Below are 24,945 nucleotides of genomic sequence, written 5' to 3'. Positions count from 1 at the left end.
ATGACTTCAATGGAGACTTGGCTCTTATATGATTATTCATATATTTAAACGAAAAAAAGTTGAAACCCAGAGTCCAATGTTTGCTTTTATAAAGGATAGAACCGCTCTGAATTTGAATTCTCCATCACATCAGGTTTTACAGATATCGCGTCATAAAAATTTAAAAAAAGTCTGTGGCGAAAACATGTTTATTTTAAAAGTTTGTTGTATCATCTGAAAGTCCAATCCGTCGTCTTCTCACCTCTATTATATACTCCTCTTATTTCGAGATATCTTTATCCAAAGTTAAAAAAGTATTTTTATGAAAAAATCTATGAGATATTGCGACATATAAGTTTACCATAAAATAAAGGCGAAATGATGTCTTCGCGCTGTTATAACTGCTCAAATATAGGCGAAAACGGAATTTCTTTGATTTTATAGACACGATATCTCGAAAACTTAATAAGATTCGTATTCAGCGCAGCTCAATTCATTAAAAAATTATACTTTGGTTTCTGGGTTAAAAATTTGATGGCGTATTTAGTGGTAAGCTGATTTTGTGTAATATTTGTATAAAAATTACAGTAAAATTTTAGCAAATAAATTAAGAACTTTTAATAAATTATTACAAATACCTAATATATTGTCATCTTAATATAAGAAAGACGTATCTAACATTTAAATTTTTTTTGGAAGAAATCTTATTAAAATCGAATGGTTAAGATGTAAGAAAAGCTTTACGGCCGTTTAAAATGTTTATTAAACAGTTATTATATGAGAAAACAATAAAATTGGAAATCACATATTCCACGGAATTCTACAAGAAAATGAAAAATATTTTTTAATATGTTAGATACGTCATTCTTAGATTAAGGAGACGATATGTATATTTAAATATTTATGTATGCATGTAGTATTAGTTATTAAAATAATTTATTACAAACTTACCTTATCTGTTTGATTGCCATCATATTTGTCCCGACTATCGCTTGCCCAATTGGCAATGCCTAAAAAGAATTTCATCTCGTTTATAAATAATGTTCACAAATAAGATCAGATTAGCAGATCATAGAAAATACAGATGGATTGAATGGTTTTGGTTTTTGTTGGTTGGTTGAATGTGGATGGATATTAGATAGTTGGTTATCACAGAGAGAACTACAAAATGTGTAGTAAAAAAATAATAATAAATAAGTAAAATCAAAGTAAGAATAATCAAAGTAAAAAGAATTGCATGTGTAGATTGATTCACATTTTTTTTTTTTTATTTTGGATTTAGTGTACTTTGCACAAAAAAATTTACATAAATTCACAATTTGCTTTAAAATGTCAGGTTTTTTTTACTTTTTTCTTGTGTGTAAATAAAAACAAATCACAAAAAAGTCAAAAATAAACAACAACTATCCAAGGTTTAAGTTTTTTGTTGTTGTTGCCGTTACGTTGCTTTTAAAAAATAGATGATTTCTTTTTGTTGGTTTTTGATACAATTTGCGTGCGAGTGGGTGTCTGTAAAATTCTACATAGATTTTGTTTACAAAATATTTATGTTTATCTTAAAGGTTTTTTTCATTGTTTCGTTATGTTTTCACCATTTTCATTTCACTACATTTTGTTTTGGTTTTTTATTCATTTTGATTTTATGTACTGTGTGTAGTTTATATTATTTTTATTTTTTTTATTTAAAGATGCTGTTGTTGTTGATATACTAAAAGATTTTTATGCAAATTAAAAAAATATTTATGTATTTAGGCAAAAAATATCAGCCCTATTTCAGAAAAGTTTGTTCATGAAAATGGTAATTGATGTGATCATAAGATCTCTTCAAACCTGTTCAACTCCTGTTCCACAGTGAGACAGTATCGAATTTTTTGGAAGTAACTCTGCTATTTTTCACAACGCCGTCTTTCAAGCGCTTTTAGTGCCCATTTTCAAAACTTAAACTTTAAACTGCTAGACTGGACAAGACCAGCTGTTTAGAATTGCCAAATTTATTAAAAAAATAAATAAATTCTGTCCCACTCTAATTAACTTGTTCAACTTCTTATAAAGCACAATGGGGCAGAATTTTTCTGAAACAAATCTGGCATTTTGAATCGGTTTGTTCGATCGCAATAGAATTAGACTTGGACGTAATCACAGATAATTCGAGGTTAAACAAAATCTAATTTATAAATTGTTTATAAAATAAAAATTTTGTTAGTGAATAAGGGGGTAAGAGTTTATATGGTCTCCAACAGTATCAAGTATGAGCATTTAAATTCTACAAGGGTATAGCCTGAGTATTTTACAGTATCCACCAGTCAAACGTAACCTCACATTGAGGTAAAACGACAAAGCATAGCTTTCTACAGTTATACGACCGACACTTAAAACTGTCGAAAGACAGGCAACAAGCACAAGGCTGTTCCCCCACCTAGGCCTGAATTACGACTGTCAAATTTCTTCTCAACCGGACCAGCTGTTTAGAATTGCAAAAAAAAAAAACAATTCTCTCTCACTATAATTTAAAAGTGTTTAGATTTTCACCATACTTTAGGGTTAAAATTTTGACTTTTAAAACAAAAATGCTGTACTTTTCTTATGGGAATTTTATAAAATAATAGACCAATTGAAAATAATTTCAATGGATTACATTTTAATCTAAATGAAGTTTCATAAATTCGTTTCTTCACGAACATTAATCTGCTTTTTACATGAATACAACACGAACTTTTAACAAATGACGATCACTTTATAAGTCATTAAATCGATTCGAGAACGTGATTCTGAGTAGTTATTAGGGTGATCGACTCGGTTTTTCAACCGGTTTTAAAACCGGTTTTTTCTGCTTTACCAGTGTCGGTTTTTTCTTAATGTTGATTTTTCGAATATCGAATAACCCGGTTTTTTCACTTTTTAAAACCCGGTTTCGAATACTTTTATTTGCTTTGTATTCAAAGATTATTTAAATGAAATTTTTAAGTAAATAATAATACAGCCCGCCTAAATTTTAAAAATATTCGAGTCGAGGAGCTAACGTATATTTTTCTAAAGCTCCTTTGGTTAAACTTTTTTGATTTTTCTAATTAATTAAAAAAAAAATTATTTGTAAAATTGATAACTGTTTGATAAAATTTTATCAATCTTAAGATTATATTCCAATTACAATTAATTTACGGCTGAAATTTTATGGAAGTGTTGGAATGCCTATGCAAATTTCCTAAACAGGGCTTTTAAAATAAGCTAGGATTACATAGTACCTTATGTTTAACGGAAGTGTCCCACTTTTTTCCTCATTTTTTTATATTAAAGAAATAATGTAAATCAGACGACTAGATCTAAAGTTATAATCTTTTAAACTGTTAAAAATCATTTCGGGCCATGTTTTATTAATCAAATTTAAACATAAACATTAAGTTTTTCAAATTAAAATATATTTTTTTATTTATAATGAAATAGCGGTTTTTTCTGAATTTGAAAAATATCAACCGGTTTTTTTAAATGTCAACTATTCGAAAACCGGTTTTTGGAAAATGTCGAATAATCGATCACCCTAGTAGTTATGTATATTCTGGTATGACAAACATTAGTGCAAACCCTTTGCTTTTCTCCTATTATGATGGTGGGTAGGGTATTATAAATTCTATAAGTTCGGGATTATTAGTCATAATTCTAACGTATTCCAATCGTTTTTCTTCTGCATATGCAATGCTAACAATTAAGCAAAAGTATATATTTTCTTTATACGTTCTCAAACTTCCTAATCAAATAAGTGTGGCTTTAAAATTATCGGATTTTAATGGTTGATTTTTTCAATTTAATAAAAAATATTTGTTTTATAAACAACACTCTAGTGTAAAACGCTTAATGGCACAAAATTATAATTTGAGTACCGCAAATTCGTTTTAATTATTCACGTTTTTTTTTAATTTTTTATTAATTATTTACATTTTATTTAGGCAATACTTAAAACGTAATAACATTATTACGTTTTCCTATAAATTACCAGGTAATATTTTTTTCAGTTTTTCATAAGTATTTTTAATTAATTAAAAATATATTTATACTTTTCTTAAACAGAGCTGATATTATTTGTTAAAAAAATATTAAAAAAAAAAAATTGTCACAAATAAAAAAATTAGCACAACACAAGTTCCAAGTATTTTCTACAACAAGACATAAAAAAAATCACTGAATATATTTTGAATAAATATTTGTATTTTACACTATATACTTGTACTACGCTTAAGTGTAATAATGTAGTTGTAGTTCAATTTTATAAAATCTCATCAACAAAAAATGTATTAAAAATTGTATTTATTTTAAATTATTTATTAAATCACATTTATCTGAGCGGTATATCTTATGGTTCGCGTGTTATTGTGTTTTTTGTTTTGTTGTTTGTTTTTGTTTTCTTTCGTTAAAATTTATTATTTGTGTTTTTTGAATTTGAATTTAGCGTGTTATACGCGACGTTTGACACTCGAAAACTGATTGAGATATTGAAAATATAGAAGACAAAAAAAAAACTGGCAGCAACAGGCCGCTCACAAAATTCGACAACAAATGAAGAAAACAAACTGAACAGTTGTTGTCTACTCATTGTATTACGACTACTACTTCTAATGGGACAACAACATTGAATACTAAATTTTGCTCATATGACTAAAGCCCACTAAATTAGTATAGTCTGTTCTAGCTCATATGTAGGGTATGGATTTGTTGTTAATTTTTTCAAACAATACATACTAATAAATTCGGCTGTGGCACAGGCTAGCAGCATAGTTAGATAGCAAACAAGAAAGTAAGCAAACAACCAGGCACGCAGGCAAACCATTCAACTAGTCAGACCAGCCAAACCCGGCATATTAATGGGGTTTTGCCTCTTATATCTCTCATACAAGAAAAACAAAAACAAAATATAAGAACCTAAATAAGCAAACAAACTAATAAACAATAATTGTAAAATAAAAAACAGAAAAAAACAATAAAAAACAAAATATTTAAATGGTGTTAAAAAAATTAACAAAAAGCGAACAAAATGATTGCTAATAAATTTCAAATTTTAACGTTTTGTTTTATAATTTAACAGTATTTATTTGTTATACACTACAGTGAGAAGGGTATTATGCCTTTGTGTTGATATTTGGAACACTTAACCAGCTTCAAATACGCCATATTCATTCGTCTATAATTAATCAATGACTTGGAATAGCAAGAGTATGATTCCTTCTGGCTCCTAAATTTTATATCCCTAAATAATTTTTATGAAATCATACAGCTGTGAAAATCTGGCCATCATCTGGGTATCTATATAAGGTATCCAAATTTATTTGAAAGTCGGTCCATTATTAAACATAGCTTACGCCGGCCTTTGACAATTTTTGAAATTAGTTTGTGTAAAAAATGACTTAATTTACTCTTATTTTCAAAATAGGTTAACTAAAGAATCTTGATTTGAAATATAATATGCCTTTGTGTTGATATTTGGAACACTTAACCAGCTTCAAATACGCCATATTCATTCATCTATAATTAATCAATGACTTGGAATAGCAAGTATATGATTCCTTCTGGCTCCTATATTTTATATCCCTAAATAATTTTTATTAAATCATACAGCTGTGAAAATCTGGCCATCATCTGGGTATCTGGCCATCATCTGGGAACACTTAACCAGCTTCAAATACGCCATATTCATTCGTCTATAATTAATCAATGACTTGGAATAGCAAGTGTAGGATTCCTTCGGGATCCTAAATTTTATATCCCTTAATAATTTTTATGAAATCATACAGCTGTGAAAATCTGGACATACTTTGTATCTACATAAGCTATCTAAATTTATTTGAAAGTCGGTCCATTATTAAACATAGCTTACGCCAGCCTTTGACAATTTTTTAAATTAGTTTGTGTAAAAAAATGACTTAATTTACTCTTATTTTCAAAATAGGTTAACTAAAGAATCTTGATTTGAAAAAATAAAAGGAAATTAAATTATTTAATTTTATCATAATACGTATTGACAATTTTTAAATATTTTAAGCAGATTAATAATGATCTCTTCCATTTCGCTCGCCAATTTTAATTTTACAAAATTCTAGTTAAATTTTTCCTAAATTCTTTGTATTTTCAATAAATTTCAAATTTATTCATTATTAGTCTAGGGTATTCAAACATAACCTCCAATAAATACTTTTGTACTTCCAATAAATACTTTTTTATATTTCTTTGCATTTGTATGTATATGTGTGATATCTTAACTAACAAATTATTAATAAATAAATTCAAAACAATAGATAATATATACTGTTTATGTGTTCATTACAAAAACATAAATTTCATGATTAATTGTTTGTGTTTCTAAAACTGGAAAATGCTGAAAGTGTCAGTTATTTTGGACAATTTAAAAAAACGCGCAATATTTATTTAGTTATCCAATAAATTCATGTTGATAGTCCTCTATTCTTATCATATCAATTAATAAATTAGTTAACCTATAAAATTTAACTTGTCTTTATCTATTGGCTAATTTTAAACTATGTATGTACATAGTTTTTAGGGGTATGTTTATTTTGTCGTTAAACTTGCAACAGACATTTCGAAAGTAATTACAAACAATTTGTATTTTTAAAATTATAACAATATTATGTTTAATAATACCTAAATTTTATATTCTAACATTCTATGAAACGTTCTGGCAAATTTCATCGGAGTTACAAGTAAAAATCGATTTACTAAATTTCAATGAAAGAAGGTTGGGTTTAAGAGTCAATAGGGGGCTAGAACAAATGCTTTATAATAAAATTTTGTGAAAATTTTCATCAGCACTGCTACCTAGTGAACATATTTATGACTGTTAAATAGGGTGATCGACTCGATTTTTCAACCGGTTTTAAAACCGGTTTTTTCTCCTTTACCAGTGTCGGTTTTTTCTTAATGTTGATTTTTCGAATATCGAATAACCCGGTTTTTTCACTTTTTAAAAACCGGTTTCGAATAGTTTTATTTGCTTTGTATTCAAAGATTATTTAAATGAAATTTTTAAGTAAATAATAATACAGCCCTTCTAAATTTTAAAAATATTCGTGGAACTAGCGTATATTTTTCTAGAGCTCCTTTGGTTAAACTATTTTGATTTTCCTAATTAATTAAAAAAATTTATTTGTAAAATTGATAACTGTTTGAGAAAATGTTATCAATCTTAAGATTATATTCCAATTACAATAATTAATTTACGGCTGAAATTTTATGGAAGTGTTGGAATGCCTATTCAAATTTCCTACACAGGGCTTTTAAAATAAGCCAGGATTACATTGTACCTTATGTTTAACAGAAGTGTCCCTCTTTTTCCTAATTTTTTTATATTAAAGAAATAATGTAAATCAGACGACTAGATCTAAAGTTATAATCTTTTAAACTGTTAAAAATCATTTCGGGCCATGTTTTATTAATCAAATTTAAACATAAACATTAAGTTTTTCAAATTAAAATATATTTTTTTTATTTATAATGAAAAACCGGTTAAACGGTTTTTTTCTGAATTTGAAAAATATCAACCGGTTTTTTTAAATGTCAACTATTCGAACTATTCGAAAACCGGTTTTTGGAAAATGTCGAATAATCGATCACCCAACTGTTAAAACTGCATAGGGCGGGAGTAGGACGATATTGCCCATTTTCAATACCAAACAAACCTTACCTTTTTCAGTTCTAACCCTATCGAACTTTTAGCATACAGACGGATATTACTAGATCGTTGGCGTCACTCTCTTTGAATCTAATAAGGACCTAGAATATACATATATCCGCAATTTCGTGTCAAGTGACCCAACTTAAAAAATCGATTTGTATAAAATTTGTATAAATTAAAACCAACGTATTTACTATTGGATAGTAGACCAGACACAAATTTTAAGCTCTATCAGTCAAGAACTGCCGGAGTTAGAGGGGGTCAAAGTTGGTCATTTTGGTCATACGGGGTATTTTTCAAATGAGTGTAACGTTTCGCCTATTGGTCCTTGCTAATATTGTCCAATATTTAGAAAAATATTCGTTAATTATGAGAGGATGTTTAAAGAAAATAAGAATGTCAGTGTCAATTTTTTTTAAGATCTCAGATCTTTAGATCTAAGCGGAGTTTAGCAGCCATTTCCTAGAAAACTACAAAAAATTTCAAAAATCTATTTATTGGAATAAAATTAGGAGATTATAAACTATTGAAATCCAAAATTTTATTTTAATTGGTCAATTAGTTTTGTAGATATCAACGATTAAATATTGTTCGATTTTTGGTGGTTTCAACTTTTAGAATAAAGTTTCATTGTTCAAATCCTTTACTTAAGAAATAGTAAAATGTCATAAAACATACAATAAAGTGGTTTTTCTCGAAACGTTATTTTTTGACTTATGCCTGACTTGTAGTAAATATGCGATATTATAATCATATCGTGGCATGTTTTTAATCATAAAGGAAGTTATAAATTGTATATTTATTATTTATTTATTAGACAAGATGAAAAGAATAAATTTACAAATAACATACTTTTATTCTAGTTTAAATAAATAGCTAAAGCATAGTCTAAACTATTTTTTTGTGGTAATATTTAAAAAAAAGTTATAACGAAAACTATTCTATTAATACATACATTATCAGATGTACATACATACAGCAAATAAAATCAAAACTTGTTCTATATAATGATAAACCCCTCTAATCTATGTATATGAATAATAAATATTTGCAAACTTTTAGCGAATTATGCAAATTATATTATATTTTATATTTATATTTTTTACAAAACTATATTTATTTGACATCTCTTTTAATTTTATGTACATATGTATGTATATTTTTGATAACTTCGTTTGACCTTCATTAGATTTTATTTGTTTTCATTAATACAGCAGCTAAGAGCTAAATAGTAGGTCAATAAAAGTGAATTTATTCCAATAATCCAACATGAAAAAAAAAAATTTACTATAAAATGTGCCAAAATGTTTATTTGGCATAAGACAAAAATATTTAGTAAAATTTATTTATCTTGTTATTTATAATTAAAATTATAAAGTGGAATATTTTTTTTTTTAATATACAATTCCTAACACGATAATATCGAATAGATTTCCGCTTAACATACAATTTCTAATAAAAATAGAATATTTCATTGTAATTAGACTTTTGATTTAATAATTGGTTAAATACTTAATTAACATTTCAAATATGAGAAAAAATATTTAAATTGCATGTATCGTATATCATATTAATGATGACGTTAAATAAAAATACATTGTTAAATAAATATAATAAATGAAGAGTGAGAGATAGAAAGAATCACATACGGTTATTTGAAATAAAGAAACGGTGAGTAGGTTCACTAAAATCTAATAAAATTCCGGGTCCTTATTAAATTCTAAGACGATCTAGTCATGTCGGTCCGTCTGTCCGTCCGTCCGTCTATCTGTCTGTTGAAATCACGATAGGGACCACACAAGAGTAGCTAGACAGTTGGAATTTTGCATAAATATTTTCTATTATTAAGGTTTGTTTGGTATTGAAAATGGGCAATATCGGTCCACTTTTTCGGATAGCCTCCATACAAGTGGACCTCCAAAAAACAGCTTTAACGGGCATAACTGCTTTAGAAGTACAAGTATAGCGATGAAATTCGACATAAATAAGATTCATATGAGCCAAAATCTTTCCACCAAATTTTTGGAGGATAGGCCCATAAATGACCCTACCCCCCATATAAGGTCCCCTTCTGAAAATTACTTTATCACTCATTACTGGTCCCCAAATGCATGTATAGCGATGAAATTCGGTATAAGTATGTTCCTTACGAACCAAAATCTCTCCACCAATTTTTTTTAGGATCGGCCCATAAATGACCCTACCCCCCATATAAGGTCCCCTTTAGAAAATGACTTTAACACTCATTACTGGCCCCAAAATGCAAGGAGGATCGGTCCATAATTTACCCTACCGCCCATATAAGGTCCCCTTCAGATAATTACTTAAACGATCATTGCTGGCTTAAAAATATGAGTTATGAAATACGGTTATGAATTCGCTCATGCGGAATGTGTCGGTAATTCACAAAAGTTTCCCTTCAGGAAAGAGTTTTGTTTAATAAAATACGAGTGGTCCTTATTTAAAATACGAGTATAGCGCTGAAATTTTGCATAAACAAGTTCTATACATAATCTATGTACAAAGTATCGGTTCATAATTGACCCTCACGGTTTAAGAATTGAAATAAAATATTTGTTTTTTAAAAATTAATATTTTGTTAGTTCAAAAGAGCTCGGTCCATAATTGACTTAAGCCATATTCCAAATATGACCCTGATGTTTATAGAGGAGCATTCCTTTTACGGCATACGGTTTGATGGTGGGTATATGAGATTCGGCACAGCCGAATATAACACTCTTACTTGCTTTTTTTTTTCAAAATTACGACCTTATAATTATTTTCTTGACTGTAAATATTTTGCACTTTAAAGCAATATAAAATTTATGAGGCATAAAAGCTATAAATAAAATACTAAAAATAATAATTTAAGTGTTGTTTATTATTTGCCTTAACAATACTCTACAGACTGTTAAAGGGTTATAATTAGTTTAACAATTACTTTATATACATTAAAATGCCAAAACCAGACTAAACCTGGTATTCATAAATTTAAAAAAGATTTATTTTTTATTCATTAAGCACTTCTTCCATACAAAATAAGACAATAATAAATTTATTATTAGTTTATGAATACCGAGTTAAACATTTAATAATTCCATTATGGAAGGAGGATTCATTGTAACCCCCGCAACCTTTGTGTATAAGATGTTTCTAAAGTGCAAGTAATAAAATAAAAATTAAATTTTATATTTTTCTAAGTGACTCTAAACATTTTATAAATGGATTTTGTAAGTAGGCGTGAAAAGCGTTGTGAAAATAAATGATAGTGCGCAAATTGGAAATTTACATGGACTTTAGGTAGTTGGGAAATTTTCGCATACAGGTAACAACAAACCTTGTATTGTTGGTCATAGAAATTTCAATTAAATCTGGAGAATAAACATATGTTTTTGACTGGGGAAAATTAAATAAATTTCATATTTGCAAACAAATGGAAAATGTATTATTTGTATTTCAAGCGAACATGTTAAACTTGTATATATTTATTTATTATCAGCATTATAATAAAAACTGTTAAGTAAACTAGATAAATAAATGTTATTTTTATTATATTTTGATAAATATTTAAAGAATAGATGTATTTTATGAACACCTGTTGATATGGACTATGATAAATTTAAGCTTTTGAAAATAATAACTTTTGTACTTGGAGACAAATATTATTAGTCATAAAAAATATTTACAAATTTTAAGTTTTAAACGCGTAGTTTTAAATTATAAATTTTTAATTATTGTCAGGGCTACGACTTTCATGGAAATGCTTGTTTTTTGGTAAGTTTGCTTTGTCTTCAGTTAATTTAAACTAAATTTGTTTGCCAATTTTCAAAGAAATTAAACCAAACGTACAGCTCTATAGTGGGTGTTTTTTTAATGTACACCTTCCATATAATAAAGGTTTTAAACTTTATTTTGAAGCCAACATATTGGACTTTCACACGACTTAACAAATTTTATAATAAAAGGTACTTCGTGTGTTATAATGTCTCGAATTTAATGAACAAATGATTTTGCAAACCTTAGGCTTAATCAGAGATGGGGGTAGTGCACTAATTTTTAACTACCACTAATAATTAGTGTTTAGTGATGCATTTATGTTTAGTGATGAATTTAAATTTTTTAAAAATTTAATTTAATTTAAAATTTTCAATTAAAAATATTTCAAAAATAGTTAATATATTTGTTTTTAAAGTTTAGTGAAATAAATTTTTCTCCACTAAATTATTAGTAAAAAAAATATTCCTGCTCTGTTCAAATTTTTAACTATTTGAGTATAGTACTTTTTTCTGCACTACCACTCAATTGAGTTATAGTTAAAATATATTAGTGCTAAAAATATAAGCTTCACTACCACTAAGCTTCTGAAAATTAGTGAAAAATAAATTTTTTTAAATAGTATTTAGTGCTAGTGAAATATTAATTTAACTAAAAATTTAGTGCACTACCCCCATCTCTGGGCTTAATATTTGTGAGGTCAATCCTGTAGAGAATTATACTCTATTCCCATCGTTTCGACTCTTTTCTAATACTATTCTACATTGGTTTTTCAATACATCTTGACATCGCAAAATACAGCAGTACCATCACTAAATATTAAATACTTTTTCTATATTATAAACTTTTGTTAAGTATTTAAGTGCCAGTGGAATAATCCATAGTCAAATGATTATTCAATATATTAGACCATAGATTAAATAGTATACTGGTCCACAGACTAGTCAACTAGCCCATATACTATTCAGGAGACTTCTCAATATATTAGTTAATAGACTAGTCAATAGATTTGTGAATAGTTAATATAATCCCAGCAAAAACTTGCATTACCAAGTAAGGTATTTAAAATTTTTAGCTTACAAGTAATTAGAAAAATTTGTCAATGTAAATTATATGAAAAACACCTTCTATAGCTTCAAAGAGAAATTAGAAAGTTTTTATAAAACACATTATTATGAAGCGTTATTTGACTGCATCTATGTAATTGGGATGATATGTAGTAGTCATTGAAAAGTATGTTAATAGGTAAATGGTTAGTATTGAAAGTCATTACGAAGTTTTTGCTGGAATGTGTAGTCCATAAGCTATTTAATCCATAAACTTGTCATTAGAATAGACTAGTCCATACACTAGTTAAGAAGCTCATAGGTCTATAGTCTAGAGACTTTTTAGTAGACTGGTCCATAGACTAGTCAACTAGTCTATATACTATTCTAAAGACCTGCAAATATAATAGTTAATAGACTAGTAAATGGGCTTATGTAAAGACTAGTCAATATATTTGTGAATAGACTAGTTAATAAAATCTCAGCATAAACTTTCATCAAATAAGGTAATTAAAATCTTTATCTTACAATTAATTATTTCATATAATTTATATCAATTTACATTGAGTAAATTATATGAAAATGACTAATGAATTAGAAAATAACAAATTATTAATAAGGCGTTATTAGACTGCTTCTATGTAATCAGGACAATATGTAGTCGTCATTGAAAAGTATGTTAAAAAGTAAATGGTTACAATTTAAAGTCATTAAAAAGTTTTTGTTGGGATAGTCCATAGACTACTACATAGACTTGTCACTAAAATAGACTACTCCCTTCACTAGATACTCATAGGTCTATAGATTAGCCAATAGACTTGTGAAAAGGATCGTAAAACAACTTGTGAACAGGCTAGTCAATAGGTTAGTACGTAGACTAGTTAATTGAATACTTAACTAGTCTTGTTAATAGACTTGATACTAGTTTATTAAAAAAAATCTATAAACTTGTCAATAGATTAGTCAATTGAATAATCCATAGACTAGCTTATAGAATAGTCAATCAGTGAAATGGTCGATAGGTCAGTCTAAAGACTAGCATAAAGGCTTCTCAATAGACTAGACTATTCGGTGGGTCATAAACGAATTTATTGAAATTAATCCTAAAAAAAGTTTTCTTTTTGATAATGCTTAATCCATAAAACTTTAAATTTTTATAACGACACAGGTACAAAGAGCGTGTGGATCACAATGAAATTTAATTTTTATGTGCAGTGTGAACAAACAAATATAGAACTAAAAAAAAAAGACGACTATGAATTCAAAAATAATTATAAAATGCAAACAAAAATATATATTTTGCATGCAAATTATAAATAAATAATTATAAAAATAAACAAAGTGTGCGTCATTGTCATGTAGAGGAATATAAAATTAATTTTTATTTAAATATAATTTACATAAAACTATGGTTAAAGTACAACAACAGATTCTGTGAGATTTAGTGAAGTGAATTGTGAATTGTTTGACGTTGAAAAAAGAGAAATCACATTTATTAAATGTATTAGTATTTTTTAACAAAACTGTAATTTTGTGACTTAGAGTTAACAGAAGACTTTTATTGGTACGTATAATGTTTTGTCTTTCTGATTTGAAATTTACACACGTTTTTTGCTTTTAAATAACAATTGTTTTAATTGCTTTTTTTGGTGCTTGAAATTGTGTAGTTTCTTTTTGTATTAAGTATTAGAAATTACAAAACAATTATTAATAATAAACATTTTAGCAAACATCTACAATTGTCACCTGGTGATGATGGATCTGGACTGTTGTTTAAACTATCTTGGGATGATAATTTTGGCATAAGAACTTTTAAAGATGTACGTCTCATAAATTTGAATTCAAAAGCTAAAGAGATTTTATTTGTTTTATTATAACAGAGAGACATTTAAAATACGTTTTCTTTGATTGAGCTTTTAGTTTTATTTGTTAAATAAATATTTTTTTATAGACTTAGTTAAATTACGAATTGAAAAGAAAAAAGAAATAATAAAGCAAGGAATTGACGTAAAACATTTTAAATTAATGAACAAATTAAACCATTTATATATAAAAAAATTTAAATTAAAATAATTTGTTTGTGTTGGTGTAAGTGATGTTGTCCTCTTCCGGCCTAATATTATATTTATTTGCTTGTTATAAACTAATATTGATATGTATAATTAAATACACCACAAGTAGTTTTTTTAAGTTCCAATATCATTGGTCAGAAAAAAAGCGAAAAAATAAAGATCGGATATCTTTAATCTATCCAGTAACTGTCTGAAGTAGTAACAATGAGTGAACAGAATTTTACCACATATTTTTTCATGACTCCGTTAATATGTTGATTAATAACTTTTTTATATTATGACCTGATTTCGTTTTAATAAGTTTGACAAATAATAGAAATCTTTGTATAGAATAGAATTGAAAACAATATGCTATTCAAAATAAAGTTTTCAATGGATTTATTATATTCTTTTGAAATACTTAAAGCAGAAAGATATCAAAACAAACTGCTTGGTACAATAAATAATTAATTAAATATGTTATAGTTACTTATTCCGACTATAAGTTTTGTATACAAAAATCTATATAAACATTTTCTAATTTCGAAATTATGTTCGAATAAATTTTAAAGCGGTTAACGTTGTCTCAAAATCGTGAGGATTCACAAAATTTAATTTTAGGTCTTTATCTTATATTATCCAAAGTTTTTATTGTGTTTCAGAGAGAGATAATCGGTATGTTGTCTGTAGTATGTATATTATATGTGATAGAGGGTTAAAGCTGTTAAAGTTATCTCAAAATCTTGAGGATTTGCAAAATTTAATTTTAGTTCATTTTCTTATATTATCCAAAGTTTTCATTCGACGTATTTATGCAACAAAAATTTTGCCGACTAGTTCTTTGACATAAAATTTCCAACCCTATCGGTCGAAATCTGCCAAAGTTAGAGGCGGTCAAAGTTGAACATTTTGAACATATTGGTCCTAGCAAAAATTGTCCAAAAGACCCCCTCTAGCTCCGGCAGTTCTTGATCAATAGAGCTGAAAATTTATGTCTGGCCTACTATCCAATAGCACTAATAACCTTGGAGCAAATTTCATCCAAATCGATTTTTTTAAGTTGAGTCACTTGTCACGAAATTGCCCATATATGTATATTATCATAGTTTTTTAGCTTTTTTCTACCTAGAATCAGAAGAATTCTTTACATAGACATTATTTGCTTCAACCAATGATAAATTTAATATCTACAATGAGAATTGCTGTCTTTTCTTTAATCGTTAGATTTTTACCATCGAGATTTATTAACTAAAAGTGAAATTCTTATTGGCGCTCTGATTGATTACAAACATTCAACAAATGTAACCAGATGGCGTTATTAGCTCAGTTCATAAAATTTAAATTGCTTCATTCTATATCTCTGATATACAAAAGCGAATGACAAACTTAGAAATTTTTATAGAAAATTATATTGTTTAAGAGTGTAAATAAATGGAATTAAAAAAAAAGAAAAAAACTTATAGGATAAACTCATTTGTCATTATGCAGTTACGATGATTACATCATTCATTCTTTCGTTCGTAATGAACATCACGAGAGCAGGAGGAAAAAGAAGAAAACAAGAGTAAAGGGCTGTAATTGGAAACCAACACAGCTTCCCTGTGTAGCAGCAATAAAGTGCTATAAGCAACTTTAACAGCATAAAATTGTAAATTACAAAAAACACAGAACGAGTAAATGTATGCAAACGTGTAAATACATACATTACACCATATTGCAGAAATATACATACATACATATGTATGTATGTAAGTACGTAAACCTATTATTTGCCTAGCGCTTGTCCCCCCCTATTCACTAACATAGTGGAGCCAAAGAGCCAAAAGGCAATATCTTTAAAGATGTAATGTGTAACGGCAAACAAATTGAATAAAAAGATGATGACAATAAAGACGTTATACTGATGACTATGGAAAAACGAAAAGTGTTGGTAGTGAAGATTAAATAAGGAGGTTAAGAATGGATTTATGGCGTCTATACAATTTACAAAGAATGCTTCAAACTTTAAGTGTTATAAGATTTCTAAAAAGTACATGATGAAGTTGGAATCCTGGGAAGAATCCTAAAGGAAGAAATAGAATATATATATTAAGGCATTAGAATGTCCTGATTTTTAATTAAGCTTAAATCCTAAAAATATTCGTCCTAGACCCACCTTATACCAATCGGCTTAGAATCGTTTTCTGAGTCGATTAAGCTATGTCCGTCCGTCTGGATGGCTGGCTGGCTGTCCATGCAGTGATGCCAAGTGTAGGGATTTTTCCCTTTTTGTAGGGATTTTTTTCAAAAATGTCACGTGTAGGGAAAAAGGGAAAGATTTCTTACTATTGTCAAATTGTAGGGATTTTTAAATTTCATAGTTTTTAACAACTAAAAATATACTCTTTCATGTATTAAAATTTTAAAATTAAAAATGAAATCAGTTTTAAGTGTATCGTTAGTAAAAATTCCGCTTGTAATTTCTACAATATATGTAGTACCTACATATCGCTACAAGACTGGCATAATCCAAAATTCGGGTTTCTTGAACTGAGGTCTGCAAAACATGCGACATACTAAAATCTTTCATATAGATTTATCAAATTTCAAATATGTCTATTATTTTCGATGTGAAATCGATTTTTTGTAAACGTAAAAACTAAAACCCACGTTTTCGTAAATATTAGACAACTAAAAATTTAATTTCAATTTAGATGACAAACATATTAACCTCAACTATCTGAATCTGGATTTTTAAAATCCCTTGATTTGTTTAAAAGTTATTAAAAAAATAGTTAAATGTCATTAAATATTTATATCCATTTTTCCTGAAACGACTTTTTGGATTATGCCAATCCTGTAGGGCGATATATTCTGACTCCTTATAGATAGAGTAGTCGGGGGCTTAATGCAGTAACTCAGGATTGAAAAAATGAATTTAATGTTCTGAAAATTTATAAAAGTAAACCGCAAAAAGTAAACGCAAAAGTAAACCTTATTTTAAATAATTATTTTATGAAAATTTTTTTGTGGAGGCACATAAAATAAATTTTGTTATCACTATTCGATATACTGCCATAAATCTATTAATTGTCTTGTTTTTTTTTTTTTAATCTTAACTGAAGAGTCAGGGTTGGAAGATTTGTATGATGTAAAATTGAAAGAAAAAAAATTTTAAATTCTAGAAATTTCATTCCTAAAAATTAAAAAAAAAATACATATATATGTATATTATAAAACGGATCTAATATTTTAGTTTTTGATGTTATTTTTGTATTTTTTTAAGATAAACTTTGAAAAAAGTGGAAAAAAGTAGTGTAGGGAAAAATGTAGGGAAAATAAAAAGTGGGTGTAGGGAAAAAAGGGATTTTTTCTCATAAGCGTAGGGATTTCGGAAAAAAATCTCCTGGCATCACTGTGTCCATGTAAACCTTGTGCGCAAGGTACAGGTCGCAATTTTCAAGATAATTGGATGAAATTTGGCACGCACGTTTTATTTGACCTAAGGACGAAGCCTATTGAAAATGGTTAAAATCGGTCCATTATTTCACCTAGCCCCCATACAACAGAACCCCCCGAAAAGGGCTTCTGAGCTCATAATAATGTTAAATATACAGATATATCGATAAAATACGGCACAACTAAGTTTTATAGGAGTCTTGATGACCCTGCCAAATTTCATAAAGATCGGGCCCCATTTGACCCTAGCTCCCATACAAATTCAGAAAATTACTTGAATGTCCCAAATTAGCTTATAAACATAAAAATCGCAATGAAATTCAGCACAATAAAATATTATGTCAATATAAATATATTCACAAAATTTTATCGGGCTTGGTCCATATTTACCCCTAGCCCCCATATAAAGCCTCTTTCAGAAAATTAGTTTTTCATCCATAAATTAAATGTATCGGAACAAGGGAATATTGAAGATAAATGCTTTATTATGAAAAATAAATCACATTTAATATTCATAACTGGTGTAGGGTATCATATGGTCGGCCACTCCCGACTATAATTTCTTACTTGTTTTCACTTTCAAACATTCTGCATGAAATAAATGATATATGAATTCTAATTGAACGAAATAAAACTCAACAGTTAAAAAAAATAAAACTAAATTGATTTTTAATTAACGAACACATCATTCTATTTATGTTTTCTTTTAATTTATTTTCTTTTTATTTGACTCTAATGAAAACGACTAATTTTGTGTATAAACATACACAATAAGAAATGTTGGAAAAATAAACAAACTGGGCGCACTAAATAAAATCCATTTAATTTCAGTATTTAGTAAATACTGAGGAAAAATGTATACAATACCAGCTTATATAGCTATACTAAATAGAATTTATACACTGCAAAACTATAGGTGAATGGTACGTTGGTGATGATGTGTGTAACGTGCATAATATCCGGTTAAAATACCGGGTCCTTTTTTCTGTATTTTATATGAAAATATTTATCTGGTTCAACCGATTATCTATATCTTCTCTAACCAGAAAATCGACCAAGATTTCAACTATTGAAAATGGTTGAAATCGGCCAATTATTGCATCTAGCCCCCATACATTCGAACCGCCCGAATGGGTTTTTTGACCTCATAATTATGTTAAATGTTCTAAAATTTCTACAATAAATTGCAAAGTTTTATATAAATCTAAATAAAACTGCCGATTTTTGTAATGATCGGGCCTCATTTGACCCTAGCCCCCATACAAAGTTCTCTTTAGAAAATGACTTGAAGGACCACAATACACTAATAAACACCAGTATCAAGATGATATTCAGAAAAAAATAACTTTTATATCACCCCTCCAGATTTTATAAGGGACCCAGCACCAATATATCGAAATTAATTCTTGAAAAAAATACACTTTATGCTATACGTACAATTGGGACGAACGACGAATTTTTCGGAATGAATATTCGTCGTCAGAAATAGAACACACTTGGGTATATGAAAATGTACACAATCATTGCGTATGACGAAATTCGTCGTACGTAACGAACTATGCGATAGGTTTATTTCTATTTCTTACGCAGACGATCGACGAAAATTGTTTTAAGACCAATTCCGGTAGCCCGAATTTGCTGAAATTTTGCGGTTGTGGGTACAGCTAATGACAATAAAATATTATGTTCGAATATTCGAAATTATATTCGAAAATTCGAAGTTATGTTCGAAAAATTTTTTATGCTCTTAAAATAATCTCTGGGTCATAAAAACTAAAAATAAAATTTTCGAAGTTGTTAAAATAATCTCAAAATTGGAGATATTCACAAAAATATAATTTTAGTTCTTTTCGAGGCCAATTTCTTACATTTTCTAATTTCGAAATAATGTTCGAATAAATTTTAAAGCTGTTAAAATTATCTCAAAATCGTGGAAATTCACAAAAATATAATTTTTGTTCCTTTTTCTTACTTTTTCCAATTTCGAACAAACAAATTTTGAAACGAATTCACAGTACGAATAATTTGATTGTGTTCCATTCGACGAATTTACGCAACGAATTTTTGTCGATTAGTTCGTCGTGCTATACGAAATTCGTCGTTTGTCCCAATTGTGCGTATACCATTACTTATACTCATAACTGATGTAGGGTATCATATAGTCGATCACGACCGACTATACTCCCTTACTTGTTTACAAATAGCCTTACATTCCTAATACTGACTTTCTTTATCTTTTTGTAAATGTTTAAGGGATTTAGTTAATTAATACATTTTAAATTTATTTCACTAAATTGAATTTAGTTTTTACGCATTGATTTTTATAATTAATAGGATTAATTTAATGTCCTTAATTTGCATAATGTTGTTGGTTTGACCTTTTTTAATGTTTATTTAAGATAAAATGAAAAAAAAGTTATGTTACTGTAAATATAAACAATTTTAGCTAATATTAATTGAAAGTAAAATGGATGGCATCGTTATATGTATATGGCTGTTAAAACCTTATTATTTTTGTATACATAGGTATGTATGTATGTACGTTGTCAAAAATGTAAAGAAATGTTCGAGTTAGGGTGTATGAATTTCAGGAGATAACGCTATCATTAAGTCAGATCAGATCAACAAATATTCTCCGTTTAAGTTTGATATTGCATTGAGAATGTTAGCAAACTAACAACTCGATATAAAAGCTTTACTGTTACAGTATGATTGACATAGTCTACTGTCAAACAGCAATGTCAATCATTCATTAAACGAATTATAGCTAAATTTAAGTAAATCTGCAGCTGCTGTTCGTGTTGTTTTAACTTAAATTCAAACTATTTTATACGCATTTACAAGAAAAACACAAAACTGTTCTTAAATGTAACTAAGAACACATTTTATTGAAATTGAATATGATGAAGTTATATCGATAAAACCTTTATAAAACGCCTTTTCCATAATGTTAGTAATAAGTGGGAGGGAGGTTTATTTATTTAAGAAAAAGTTAAAAATAAGAAAATTAAATATGCGCAATTTTCATCGATGAATATTAAATTTATAGTCAAAAACTTTTTTCAAGGATAAAATAAAAAGTTTTTATTTCAAAATAAGGCATATCCATGAAAAACGCGTTTTGATGTTATGCGAAGAACAACACACCAACTTAGACTTTTACAAAACTAAGTTTTGCCGATCAAAAACTCTACTCGGGGGTACGGTTGTATGGGGACTAGGCAAAATAATGGACCGATTTTGAAAATTTTCAATAGGCTTGAGCCAAAGTAATAGTATGTGCCAATTTCTATTAACTTATCTTGAAAATTGCGACCTGTAGCGTGCGCCCAAGCTTTACATCGACACACAGAAGGACTGACGGACGAACATAACTAAATCGACACAAAAAGTGATTGTGAACCGAAAATTGCGACATGTAACATGCGAACAAGCAAGAAATCGATCCTAAGTCTATTGGTATATGACTGTAACAAACATCAGCACAAACGCATAATACACTCCCCACTATAATTGTGTAGGGTATAATTAGAAAGTTAAGCTTGAAATTTATTTTTGCTTGTATCTGTTTGTACCGTAACTTAATAAAATCATTTAACAACAGCAAACAACGCCGGGTACATGATACTAGTAGATGTATAAATAAAAATATAAAATAGAACGGAAAACGTTTTCAGTGTTGAAAAGTTAATACGGAAATTTCAATTTTCGTACGAAGGTATACAAATGAAGAAACCTTTCATCTACACGTGTATAAATTGTTAACACTGTGTATACCTTTACTTAAGTATCGCTTACGACGATAATATGAAATTTTAAATTTCAATGCCAATGTTGTTATTGAAAAGGAAAATAGAAAATAAATATATACATACGTACATACATACATATGTATATTGTATATTGTATATTTTCTGCATATTCATGTAGCACAGTGGTATAGGAAAAAAAAAGAGGGAAATAATTCGGTAACTTCTAAACGGTTAATCCGATTTTAATGAAATTTGGTGTGCACAAAGAGGAGGTGTTGCCGAGTTTAGGTTTTGAATTTGGACCTTATAGGCCAACCAGGGGCCCGGCGGGGGGTCATCAAATTAGGACACCTCGGCTATGTTAAATTTTTAAAACGATCCTATTTCTTCATTTGAGTTCCGATTTAAAAAAAATTTCGTATATGATATATAACATGCCTACCTAATGTTTTTTAAGTGACAAATTAATTAGGGAAAACTCAACATCTTTTAGAAAATTTGCCTAGCACTATTATTTTCATCCATAAGGTTAACTCTTAAATTTGTTACATATATGGATGAAAATAATAGTGCTAGGTAAATTTTCTAAAAGATGTTGAGTTTTCCCTAATTAATTTGTCACTTAAAAAACATTAGGTAGGCATGTTATATATCAATGGAAAGGTAATTTTGTCTATTTTTCAAAACTGTATATAATTTTTGAAAATTAAAAAATTCGCGGAATACTTTTTTTAAAAAAAATTAAAAAATGTTTTTTATTCAGTTTTTGCGAAGATACAAATTTTTCAAATTGCAATAAAAATTTTATTTATGAATATTTTTTGATGAAATTTTACAGTTAGGTAGATTTTTTTACTCAAAATCCAAAATTAAATAAAAATTTCGAATTTTCTTATTAGAAATCCCGGAATTTCCAAAAAAGTTTTAAAAAATCCCAAAAATGGGATTTTTTGGTTTTTTGCCTATTATATCCATACCAGGGGCGGGGTTATCGAAACCCGTTACAAAATGATTAAGAACTTATTGGGTCATATAAAACAGGTCACTATAATTTGATATCGACTATGCGATTTGAGAATTTTTGCTCAAAATTTAATTTTCCATAAAAAATAGGGTTTTTTGGATGGACCTGGTCCCCTCGGTATCAAAAATTTTTAGGTTTTGTTTCATTTATCGTATTTTATGTAAAGTCAGCTTTCCAAAAAGTATAAATTCTATATACATCTTCTTAGAAACTTTTTAGATAACTTAAAAAGAAAAAGATACTTTTTTCTCAAAAAAATGACAAAAAATCGCCTTTTTTTAATTTTTTAAATTTAAATGCCTATAACTTTGGACTCAGTCATGATTTTTACATAATTCTTTCACTGCTTGGTATATAAACTTGTTGTTAAGCAAATAAAAAAAATGGCGAAAATCGGAAATATTTGGACCTGCTATTATCAAAAAAACTAAAGTAAGGACGGTAAAAATTTTAAAATTTTAATATTCAAATGCGAATATCTCCTAAACTATAAGAGATAATTTACTGCTACGACGACATTTTTTATAGTGCTCGATGAGGAGATTCTATATACGAAATTTTTTTTAAATCGGAACTCAAATGAAGAAATAGGATCGTTTTAAAAATTTAACATAGCCGAGGTGTCCTAATTTGAGGACCCCCCGCCGGGCCCCTGGTTGGCCTATAAGGTCCAAATTCAAAACCTAAACTCGGCAACACCTCCTCTTTGTGCATACCAAATTTCATTAAAATCGGATTAACCGTTTAGAAGTTACCGAATTATTTCCCTCTTTTTTTTTCCTATACCACTGTGTGTAGTCTTTAAAATGTGCAATTTTTTTCTTCTTTTATTTTATTTATGCCATTCAAATGGAGCGTTAAATAATATTGTACTGTAAGTTACATACATACATACATTCGTACTTATGTATGTATGTAAACGTAAATACAAATGTAAATGAGTAATAATAATAATAATTGTAAATGAAAAACTTTTTCTTTAAAATTTTCTATGTGGGCAATTTTCCATACAACAAATTTATTCAACCTCGTTTAAGTAAATATGTAATTTTAAATGAAAATCATTTTCAAAGTGATGAAATGCAAGAACAATTACCATTGTTTTCGAAAAACTTATTGAAAATGTATTTCAATGCTTAGATTTGGTATTCAAACTCGTATACATACAAAGTGAATGTTTAAACAAAAGTAATTGACCAAATGAAATTCAATTTAAAGCAATCGTCTGTTAAGAAAAGTACTTAAAAGGTTAAGAGTAAATATCAAAGACAATTCTTATAAGAATTATGAGAGAGTATGAGAGGACTATTTTTGAAATAGATGATATTTTTAAAATCCTGAAGTGGTTGAAAATAAAATATATTTCCTTTCATTATGTTCATAGTTTTTTGGTTGATTGAAGTATTTTATTAGTGAATGATTTAAGTATTGTTTAGTATATATTAATATCAGAAATGTGGGCTAGAGTTCACGATGTTTTGATATCGGTTAATACCAAAAATTGTCAATAGCAAAAGCTCTTTTCGTAAAATTTTTAAAAAATTCTTACAAGAAATTTCGGATAAAAAGTCTTGCAATCTTATTCTCTTGGGGAGCATCAAGACTCTGCGACTTCAAACCCCCGATTACGAAATCTACCTAAAACTGTAAATTAGCAAAATGCAGAAAGCACATGCGTCAAAATTTTGTGAAGTGGAGTACGAATGCGATAATCTAAAGCAGCGAAATGCAATGTGCTCTCTTGTAGAATTTCCATCACGCGTATTTAAAAACTAAGAAAACTAGTCGATACAGGATTAGCAAAATTGGCAGAATTGTACTTTTTTAGTACAATTCGATCTTCAAAAGTACAATGGTACACCAATGAAAGAACTACCGACTTCGGTCAAATTTTTACGAAACTTCAGAAGAGAACATATACAATTCTTGTTTATATTCTCTCATACTGTAAAGAATCCTGGAAGAGATTACAACCAGACAAGTAGTAATAACATATACCAAAGAGAGTACATTTTAGGATTATCTGATCGTTTTTTTGTATTGTCTATTAACTAGACTAGGGACTACTCTATGCATTAGTCTTTGTACTAGTATGTGGTCTATTTTATAGACTAGGCAATACACTAACCGAATATATAATCTATAGAATAGTCTATTGTCTAGTTTATAGACTCTATTCTCTAGTCCATAGAGAGAAAATAGACTG

The 24,945-nt window shown here is 28.1% G+C and overlaps 1 protein-coding gene across 10 annotated transcripts in view; it reads right to left on the bottom strand.

Annotated features, from left to right (window-relative positions):
* LOC119608607 (oxysterol-binding protein-related protein 8) overlaps nucleotides 1-24,945 on the bottom strand; it is a 48,773-nt gene that overhangs the window by 8,413 nt on the left and 15,415 nt on the right. For 7 of the 10 annotated variants that reach the window (XM_037963075.1, XM_037963077.1, XM_037963073.1 and 4 more), the window contains exons 3-4: nucleotides 14,221-14,322; nucleotides 931-989 (exon numbers count right to left, since the gene is read on the bottom strand). In XM_037963075.1, the coding sequence (XP_037819003.1) occupies nucleotides 931-989; nucleotides 14,221-14,322 (161 nt within the window). Of the gene's footprint in view, nucleotides 1-930; nucleotides 1,141-4,304; nucleotides 4,498-14,220; nucleotides 14,323-24,945 lie in introns of those variants that run through there. The other 3 variants (XM_037963080.1, XM_037963083.1, XM_037963082.1) reach the window with 2 other exon arrangements.

Source organism: Lucilia sericata, unplaced genomic scaffold, assembly GCF_015586225.1.
Source record: "Lucilia sericata isolate MDLA Ls3-8-SP2 unplaced genomic scaffold, ASM1558622v1 Contig000856F_arrow, whole genome shotgun sequence".
In the NCBI taxonomy this organism is placed as follows: domain Eukaryota; kingdom Metazoa; phylum Arthropoda; class Insecta; order Diptera; family Calliphoridae; genus Lucilia; species Lucilia sericata.
Note: the sequence above shows the minus strand (reverse complement) of the source record. Positions and strands in the feature narration are given on the sequence as shown.